At 40.1% G+C, this 10,063-nt stretch overlaps 1 protein-coding gene across 3 annotated transcripts; it reads right to left on the reverse strand.

Annotated features, from left to right (window-relative positions):
• Positions 1 to 2,622: 2,622 nt before the first annotated feature.
• LOC133631293 (uncharacterized) lies at positions 2,623 to 6,619 on the reverse strand. Of its 3 annotated transcripts, XM_062023473.1 has the most exons (12): positions 6,584 to 6,619; positions 6,184 to 6,210; positions 5,896 to 5,929; positions 4,541 to 4,618; positions 4,377 to 4,451; positions 4,245 to 4,271; positions 3,936 to 4,126; positions 3,616 to 3,733; positions 3,371 to 3,462; positions 3,178 to 3,255; positions 3,014 to 3,088; positions 2,623 to 2,914 (listed from the first exon to the last, which is right to left on the reverse strand). In XM_062023473.1, the coding sequence occupies exons 5-12, from the start codon at positions 4,430 to 4,432 to the stop codon at positions 2,763 to 2,765; spliced, it is 789 nt and encodes a 262-aa protein (XP_061879457.1). In that variant the 5' UTR covers positions 4,433 to 4,451; positions 4,541 to 4,618; positions 5,896 to 5,929; positions 6,184 to 6,210; positions 6,584 to 6,619; the 3' UTR covers positions 2,623 to 2,762. The 3 variants fall into 3 exon arrangements, 2 of the variants coding, with proteins under 2 accessions (XP_061879457.1, XP_061879456.1); XM_062023472.1 differs by lacking the exon at positions 6,584 to 6,619 and having other exon boundaries at positions 5,852 to 5,929; positions 6,184 to 6,315; XR_009821430.1 differs by lacking the exons at positions 2,623 to 2,914; positions 3,014 to 3,088; positions 3,371 to 3,462; positions 5,896 to 5,929; positions 6,584 to 6,619 and having other exon boundaries at positions 3,220 to 3,255; positions 3,616 to 4,271; positions 6,184 to 6,317.
• Positions 6,620 to 10,063: the final 3,444 nt, after the last annotated feature.

Here is a 10,063-nt window from a genome sequence, read left to right on the forward strand (position 1 = left end):
AGGAAGCAGTGCCTGGGGAATCTGTGGTGGGCTCTCCTATTTCTGGGGCTGAGGTTGCTGAGGTAGTTAAAAAGCTCCTCGGTGGCAAGGCCCCGGGGGTGGATGAGATCCGCCCGGAGTTCCTTAAGGCTCTGGATGCTGTGGGGCTGTCTTGGTTGACAAGACTCTGCAGCATCGCGTGGACATCGGGGGCGGTACCTCTGGATTGGCAGACCGGGGTGGTGGTTCCTCTCTTTAAGAAGGGAAACCGGAGGATGTGTTCCAACTATCGTGGGATCACACTCCTCAGCCTTCCCGGTAAGGTCTATTCGGGTGTACTGGAGAGGAGGCTACGCCGGATAGTCGAACCTCGGATTCAGGAGGAACAGTGTGGTTTTCGTTCTGGTCGTGGAACTGTGGACCAGCTCTATACTCTCGGCAGGGTCCTTGAGGGTGCATGGGAGTTTGCCCAACCAGTCTACATGTGCTTTGTGGACTTGGAGAAGGCATTCGACCGTGTCCCTCGGGAGGTCCTGTGGGGACAGCTCAGAGAGTATGGGGTATCGGACTGTCTGATTGTGGCTGTCCGCTCCCTGTACGATCAGTGTCAGAACTTGGTCCGCATTTCCGGCAGTAAGTCGGACACGTTTCCAGTGAGGGTTAGACTCTGCCAAGGCTGCCCTTTGTCACCGATTCTGTTCATAACTTTTATGGACAGAATTTCTAGGCGCAGTCAAGGCGTTGAGGGGATCCGGTTTGGTGGCTGCAGGATTAGGTCTCTGCTTTTTGCAGATGATGTGGTCCTGATGGCTTCATCTGGCCAGGACCTTCAGCTCTCACTGGATCGGTTCGCAGCCGAGTGTGAAGCGACTGGGATGAGAATCAGCACCTCCAAGTCCGAGTCCATGGTTCTTGCCCGGAAAAGGGTGGAGTGCCATCTCCGGGTTGGGGAGGAGACCCTGCCCCAAGTGGAGGAGTTCAAGTACCTAGGAGTCTTGTTCACGAGTGAGGGAAAAGTGGATCGTGAGATCGACAGGCGAATCGGTGCGGCGTCTTCAGTAATGCGGACGCTGTATAGGTCCGTTGTGGTGAAGAAGGAGCTGAGCCGGAAGGCAAAGCTCTCAATTTATCGGTCGATCTACGTTCCCATCCTCACCTATTGTCATGAGCTTTGGGTCATGACCGAAAGGACAAGATCACGGGTACAGGCGGCCGAAATGAGTTTCCTCCGCCGGGTGGCGGGGCTCTCCCTTAGAGATAGGGTGAGAAGCGCTGCCATCCGGGGGGAGCTCAAAGTAAAGCCGCTGCTCCTCCACATCGAGAGGAGCCAGATGAGGTGGTTCGGGCATCTGGTCAGGCCACCCGAACGCCTCCCTCGGGAGGTGTTTAGGGCACGTCCAACCGGTAGGAGGCCACGGGGAAGACCCAGGACACGTTGGGACGACTATGTCTCCCGGCTGGCCTGGAAACGCCTCGGGATCCCCCGGGAGGAGCTGGACGAAGTAGCTGGGGAGAGGAAAATCTGGGCTTCCCTGCTTAGGCTGCTGCCCCCGCGACCCGACCTCGGATAAGCGGAAGAAGATGGATGGATGGATGGCTACAACTTCAAGGAAACGCTGCTCCATGCACAGCTAACATATCAGAAAATGAATAACTGGTGAATGACAAGAAGTCCAATAAAAGGTTGTTTATTTATACATATACATCTCTATTCCTCCTGAGGAGGTGGAAGCGGGACTCGTCTCCTCGTTGCCCGATCCCCCGCCAAGTTGAACCACCAGATGACGTGTTTGGTGACCTCAGCGTCCGTGGCTGTCCTTGTCAACACATTTTTACTCACAGCACCTGTAATCAAACAAGATTACAAGACAGATACGTTTATGTTTATGGTAGGAAGCATCCAAAGCCAAGTATGCTTACACAATACAAAATATGTGATAGGTATTAAGGAGATTACATTTGAAAAAAAAAACATGACTTAAAGTTACTGGAGGTGGTTAAAATAAGGTGCGTAAACTAAGAATTTGTGAACAGGGTATAGGTGTGCAAGACATCCAAAATGTTTAAACAATATCGTTATTTGGTTCCTTGATCAGAGTACTTGTTTGGCTCTGTTGGATGACGGCGGCGGGGGGTTGGGGGTGGGGACATAAATAAATATCCATAACCCAACTTTGGGAGGTTGACCTTGTTTTCTTATTATATTTGTACTATCATTCTATGTTTGTATTCATGTAGGCCAGGGGTGTCCAAAGTGCGGCCCGGGGGCCATTTGCGGCCTGCAGGTCATTTTTTAATGGCCCCAGGGCACATTTTTAAAAAATATGATCGAAATAAATAAAAAACATTAAAAGTGGTATTTGAAGAGCAAACAGGTGAAATGTAACAAGAAAATGTAGCAATGTTTACTCTAATCACACAAAGCTGCCATGTAGGCTGTTTCTTTCTTTAAAAAATAATAATGAATCAAAATCAATGTCATTATGAATTATTGACCTATTCAAGGCTTAAGAAGTTTACCTTCGCAATCAGCTGGTCTTGGTTGTGCTTAATAGTTTCCAGCAGGCTAAGGCTGTGGATTATCTCAGGCGCTGTTGACAAACAGCAGTATAAAATTAACATGTTTCAGTGTTTATCCTCATTACTCATAATCCTGACATTAGCTATTGACCTTAGTTAATGACAAAAGTTATTGACAAAGTTTGAAGAAAATATGTGATTGCTTGTGAATTTGAATTTTTTCCAAAATTTGTGGCACAGAATGACCATCCGGTATTTGTCAGTTATTGCTCACCAGAGCAGGAAATGTTGTCGGCCATTCTTTCCCCTCGCCATGTTGGCCTGTAGGCCAGGCTGGATCCAGGCTCCTCTGTCTGCCACATGTTGAGGGCTGCTGGTGAGGGGGGTGGAGGGAGTCGAGGAGGGACTGCCGTTCCTAGTGAGGTGGGCATTGTGAGAGAGCCATCAGTTAACCATGACTGTTAATACCCAAGGGGCCTATCTATACACTACTATTTCAGAGATCAGTCCCTACCTTGTGTAACTCTCTGCATGTTTAATGCAGGTGCTGGTGAAGGCATATGAATGCGTCCTTCCCCATGGTGAGGTGCTAAGGGAGATAAATTGGTATTAAATGGTTGAGATCTGTTAACCATGGTTACTGGATGCTGAGATATTATTTTGGAGATCAGTCTTTACCTAGAAAGTTATCTCCAGTTGAGGAATCGAGTTGACAAGTACTCATGACTCTTGCTGGCACTCGGCGAGACGGTGGAGCTGGGAGAAGGGATACAAGGAGAGGGGAATATCTTTAGCACTAAGAATGTTAACCATATCTTTAATATTAATGTGGTGGTTTTGTTGTTTTCGATGTTAAGAGATTATTCCTTACTCTGCCTGTGCAATTGGCTTGCCAACCCCAGAGAGGTGAGGTCACTATTTTCCGGGTCTTCTTCGCTATCATCTGAGTCCCCGAGACGATGGCTGTTGGGTAACCATATCATTAGGATTATTGCAATACCAAAATTGCCAAATATACATATAGTACAAGCATCTCTGTTCTATTTTTGAATGCTACCGGAAATAACCTTCCTATTACTGTAGAAACATGACAAAAACAAGACGGAACACACTTACACTGGCTTCCTGTTCCTTTTTTCTGGCAGCTCCTCGTTCTCTGCCTCAGATTGCAGGTCTGAGGTGTTGCAGCCCTTTCCATATTGTTGCATTATTTTTAATGCGTCTTTGTAGTTGTCTAAAATTGAATATGTTAAAATGAACATGAGTTTCAAATTAGCTGTAGAGCTGAACAGAATATTATTATTATTGATGATGATAAATCAGGTCTCTCTCTTACAAGAGACCTGGTCAGAACATAGACACAATAGGTTATTCCAAGCATAAAGAGAAGCAACTATGACGTTATTTTTAAACAAGAAGATTATGAATTTGCATACCACAAGTTCGGACAACAGAAACGTCAAATCTTGGCCAGTTTGGCTCATGCTGCTCCTCATTTAAAGCGGCCCTTTCAATTCTGTCGGTGTTTTTATAGCTGGGCCAGAAAACCATCCTATCATCATACCATCCACTTGGGACAACCGCAATGTCCCTGTTCATTATAAATTTAATCAGATGAAAAGGCACCCTTAATGTAGAAAGAAAGAAAAGGGGTATTTATTCATCGTCAAAGGAACAACGTGGACAAAAGCATGCACAGGTGTTAGTGTATACAAATAAGCAAGTAAGATGAGCTGAGATTTTACCTGAATGGTGCCCCAAGGTGGTAAGAACTATAAGAAAGGTAAAAATACAGGTCATAATAGTCAGAACTTCAGCTCAATCGTAAAGTAGGGTTTGAAATTATGGGTGTAGTGTATACAGAGATCAGTCCCTACCTTGTGTAACTCTCTGCATGTTTAATGCATGTGCTGGTGAAGGCATATGAATACATCCTTCCCCATGGTGAGGTGCTAAGGGAGATAAATTGGTATTAAATGGTTGTGATCTGTTAACCATGGTTACTGGATGTTGAGATATTATTTTGGAGATCAGTCTTTACCTAGAAAGTTATCTCCAGTTGAGGAGTCGAGTTGACAAGTACTCATGACTCTTGCTGGCACTCGGCGAGACGGTGGAGCTGGGAGAAGGGATACAAGGTGAGGGGAATATCTTTAGCACTAAGAATGTTAACCATATCTTTAATATTAATGTGGTGGTTTCGTCTACAACGTTAAATATATCCTGTGGTGTACCTCAGGGATCAATATAGGACCTAAATTATTCAATGTCTAGATAAATGACATTTGTAAAGTTACAAAATATTTAAAGTTAGTATTATTTGCGGATGATACAACAGCGTTTTGTTCAGGAGAGAACACACAGAAGATAATACAAATAATAGCAGAAGGAATTAACAAATTAAAAAGATGGTTTGACAAAAACAGACTATCGTTGAATCTCAGTAAAACTAAAATAATGCTATTTGGTAACAGTAGAAAAGAAAGTCAAACACAAATACAAATAGACGGAATAGAAATTTAAAGAGTAAATGAAACCAAATTTCTAGGTATAATGATTGATGATAAATTGAACTGGAAATCTCAAGTAAAAAATATACAACATAAAGTAGCAAGAAACACGTCAATAATGAATAAAGCAAAACATGTTCTAGACAAAAAAATCACTTCATATTCTCTACTGTTCACTAGTGTTACATATCTGAGTTATTGTGTAGAAATATGGGGAAATAATTACAAAAGTACACTTCATTCATTAACGGTGCTACAAAAAAGATCAGTTAGAATAATATATAATGTTGGATATAGAGAACACACAAATCCTTTATTTATTGAATCAAAGATACTGAAATTCCACGACATAGTGAATTTGCAAACAGCTAAAATTATAAACAAAGCAAACTATAACCTGCTACCCAAGAATATACAACAATTCTTCTCAAAAAAAGAGGAGAAAAATAATCTTAGAGAGAAATGTAATTTAAAACATTTGTACGCACGTACAACACTTAAGACCTTCAGTATATCAGTATGTGGAATTAAATTATTCAATGCATTAAGCAAAGCAATCAAACAATGTACTAATATGATCAATTATTTATGCTTACATGTGGAAATAATAATAATAATAGTAAATAAAATAATAATAATAAAAAAAGGTAAATAAAGCATAAAATAGTCTCTAATAAATTAATTAAATAAAAAACAGCATATAAAATATATACATCAGTAAATAACAAAAATATAGATCAAGAAAAAGGATCCTTAATATGTGCAGCAATTTTTCCCACTCACATCACCTCATTTTATATTTTTTTCTACAATTAACTATGCCAAAAAACACATAGACATACCTTTTTTTTTGTAATGGAAACAAAAACAACAAGGCGTCACACACAGCTAGTCCACAGTAAACAGGATCTCGAGCTCCACTAAAGAACAAAGAAAGAAATAATACACACTCATATTAATGGCAAAGAACGGCTGTTTCCACTCCGTTAACGTTACGTTGTTGACTAACGCAGTAACGTTAGCGACCTGGGCCTAAACAACACTGACAATAAAGTAATACGCTTTCGTTTCAAGCAGTTGGAAATATGTGGAATATCGTAGCATGTAACCTACACACATTCACAGCCTCTAACAAAAGATGGCCTAAGTTAACTGTATTGAACTTTTTACTCACCGGCTTCACGCGGGAAACTTTCACATTCTGGAGTCGGGGTCCCCCGGAACACAAAACACAGATAAAAGACAATTTTACAATAGCACGGCGAAAAAATGACCGTCGTTGTGTGGGTTTTTTGACGAATAACACTCTATTCCACTTTTCTTCGCTCGGGCCTCACCTACCGCGTGCAGCCATTTCGAATTTTCTGTATACGTGACGTCAGACGCACGTCCCCATGCAAAGCATTCTGGAAGGCGGCGCTGGAAATAAAACAGCCTTTTTTTACAGAATATAAAGTTTTACTGCTAGTCCTAATATCAAACAACGTCATTACAATCATACATAAATGATGATGGAAACACAAAGGCTGATCTTTACTGCGAATGTAGCAATAAATCAATAAATCTATACTTACGTTCGTGTTCCAGCAAAGAAAGTCCAGAGATCTTGGCTCATGCGCGTACACGCTAGTAGGCGCGTCCACGTCTGCGGGTGCAGACGTTAGTCGGCTCAGCGCGCGTAGGCGGAGCCTATAACTCTAGGCGGCGCGCGCCGGTTTGGTTTGTCGCGTCCGTGTATGCGAATCAGACACGAGTCCGCTCAGGACCAGCTGTCTGACCGTAAAATTTTCAGAGGCGGAGCTGTATCCTCTAGGCGGAGCCAAAACGAATGTGACAGTAACGCGGGTTGGGCGACTTGAAGGCGGATCCGTATAGCAGTCTTCTGCTGTGTGGGTTCCTTGGTTTACAGCTATGTTGTTATTATGCTGCTTGTTACTTATGTATGTTATGTTGTAGCTATTTAAAATAGTTTTGTCAATTTGTTCTGGCCTGAAACAAATTGGCCCTTTCAAACATATCTTTGTCTTTGTGTGTTGTACGTAGACCACATTGCTTAGCAGAGTTCAGTGATGCAAATGCATGTCAAGTTGATCAACAGATTGTATTATTCTCCAGTGCAATAACAGTACTGACATGAAGGCTAGAAGGGCATTAAAGGGGGCCTTAAAATAAAATTATATATATATATATATATATATATATATATATATATATATATATATATATATATATATATATATATATATATATATATATATATATATATATATATATATATATATATATATATATATATATATATATATATATATATATATATATATATATATATATATATATATATATAAGTAACTAAATAGTTACTTTTCACAGTAATGCATTACTTTTTGGTGTAAGCAACTGAGTTAGTAACTGAGTTACTTTTGAAATAAAGTAACTAGTAACTAACTAGTTACTGGTTTTCAGTAACTAACCCAACACTGGTTGTGTCTGTCTTAAAGGTAGAAATGTGCCATTTGAAATAGTATAGTTTTGTGGAGTGTGTGTAATCTGCTTTGTTTTCTACACAAATAAACAACTGGGTGAACATCTTCCAAAACTGGACTCTTATGTCTGTAGTCATTGCAAGGCAGACATTAGCGATAATAATGATTCTAACAATAATAAACATTGGACTAATTGACAGGTAGGACTTAAGAGGGCGGACCTTTACACAGATGCTTAGAGGGCGCCAACTTTCCAAAGTGTTTGACACAGTATGTCCCGCCCTCTTACGGCTTCTCCTACGTAATGACGTAACTAGGTACGTACGTAACACATGCACAGGCTTTTTCGCTCTAGCTGTTGTTAGCTAAAAATATCAATTTGGATAGCTAGCATTAGCTGTCATTGAATGCATATTCTATGACTGCAAAATGTTTGTTTCATCTCTTGTACTGCTTTTGTACGCGTGCACGCGCTCACATACGAGGCCGGGTGACTGACAGTTTTCTTAAAGCGCTAACGGTAACATAAGCTAGCCGGTGGTGTTCTTGTTGTATTTTTTGCTTAGACAAATGTAACTGTGCGGAAGTTGTAAACAGCACCTTTATGAAAGAAGAGCTGTTTGGGAGCTGGGCCAAAAGATTAGACTGTGAAAAGTAATAAACTTGTCACCTCTGCATGTTTGATTCCACACCTTTAAAGTAGCAGTACGAACCTATCTCAGAGAAGAGAGCAGGGACAAAGGTGAGTTACTCAACTTGTCAATTAGACTTTTTGAGGCCGTAAAGAGGCTCCTTCTCAAATGCAGCTTTTGTTGATTTTGTCTGCTAAAAGTTATTTCTACTAGTCTTATTCATTTATCAACAATGTCTTTGAAGTTTTCACTTTGTTTTGTTTGTTTTTGCAATCTAAAGGTACCAATTTACAACTGGTCTCCAAATCTATAATTCTTCTATGAGAATGTATTAAATATGATGACTTTACTCGCTTCCTTATAGTCTATATCACATATACTGCCTTTGCTTTGGTGTACATCTGGTGTGGCGTTTTCTTCATAGTCACATTTACAACATGTTTTTAAGTCTGTCTACGACAGCGTTTCTCAAAGTGTGGGGCGCGCCCCACTGGTGGGGAATAGAGACATGACAGGTGGGGCGCGAGGAACGGGAGGAAATTTAACTTTAATTTTTTAATTTTTTTTTATTATATTCTTCGATTTTTATTTTTTTACTATACTTTCATTTTCTATACACACTGTAAATCACTTTGTGATTCTGTTTGTGAAATCCGCTATATAAATAAATGTAAATTACTTATTTTTCCTGTAGGCTTTACATTTCTAGGTAGGAGCGCACGTTTGACAGACATAGCAACAGTAACTAATGGGGGCGGGGCTAAGCGGAAGCTTTGTGAATGGCGAGTCACTGTGCGAGGATTTGCTGTTTTGCAAATACATAAAAAATAGAGCCAATGCTGATGAGCTGTTCAAGATAATGGACAGTTTCCTCAAAGAACACGACCTTAAATGGGAAAACTGTGTGGGCTTTTGCTCTGATGGCGCACAGACCATGGCAAAGTCAAGAAACGGGCTGCAGGCTCTAATAAAGAGGGTTGCGCCAAATGCGCATTGGACACACTGTGTGTCATTCACCGGGAAGCACTCGCGTCAAGGCAGCTCAGCCCCGAACTCAATGAGGTTTTAACAGTGGCAGTGTCAAGCCTGCAACCCCGATTTGAAAAGCTGTGCAGTGCAAAACAGACTCATTGCAGCCACTAATGCTGGAGTACTGTAAAACTCATGTTCACTAGCCCTGTCTTGCCAAATGCATTAGCTCCTCCTTTTTTTTTGTTGCAAAGATTGCAAAGTGGCACTTTTATTTTCATTTATTATTGAACTTGATGCAAGTTATTTGATTTATTATTGAACTTGATGCAAGTTATAACATTTTTATTTGATCTATTATTAAACTTGATGCAAGTTATAACACTTTTATTTATTTATTATTGAACTTGATGCAAGTTATAACACTTTTTTTATTTATTATTGAACTTGAGGCAAGTTATAACACTTTTATTTATTTATTATTGAACTTGATGCAAGTTATAACACTTTTTTTGATTTATTATTGAACTTGATGCAAGTTATAACACTTTTGTTTTATTTATGATTAAACTTGATGCAAGTTATTTTATTTATTATTGAACTTGATGCAAGTTATAACACTTTTATTTGATTTATTATTGAACTTGATGCAAGTTATAACACTTTTTTTGATTTATTATTGAACTTGATGCAAGTTATAACACTTTTATTTTATTTATTATTGAACTTGGTGCAAGTTATTTTATTTGATATTGAACTTGATGCAAGTTATACCACAGCTGCACAGTTATTTTATTTATTATTGAACTTGATGTTATTTTATGTTATTGAGTTTGAATGTATACAACTTGATGTTACTTGATGTTCAATAAATTTGAAAATGTTAAGCTTGGCATTAGCGTTCTGTTGGGGCGATGGGGGCAGGTGGGGCTTGAAAACTCCCCCTTGTCCAAAGTGGGGGATGACA

The sequence above is a fragment of the Entelurus aequoreus genome, linkage group LG16 (assembly GCF_033978785.1).
Source record: "Entelurus aequoreus isolate RoL-2023_Sb linkage group LG16, RoL_Eaeq_v1.1, whole genome shotgun sequence".
NCBI lineage: Eukaryota > Metazoa > Chordata > Actinopteri > Syngnathiformes > Syngnathidae > Entelurus > Entelurus aequoreus.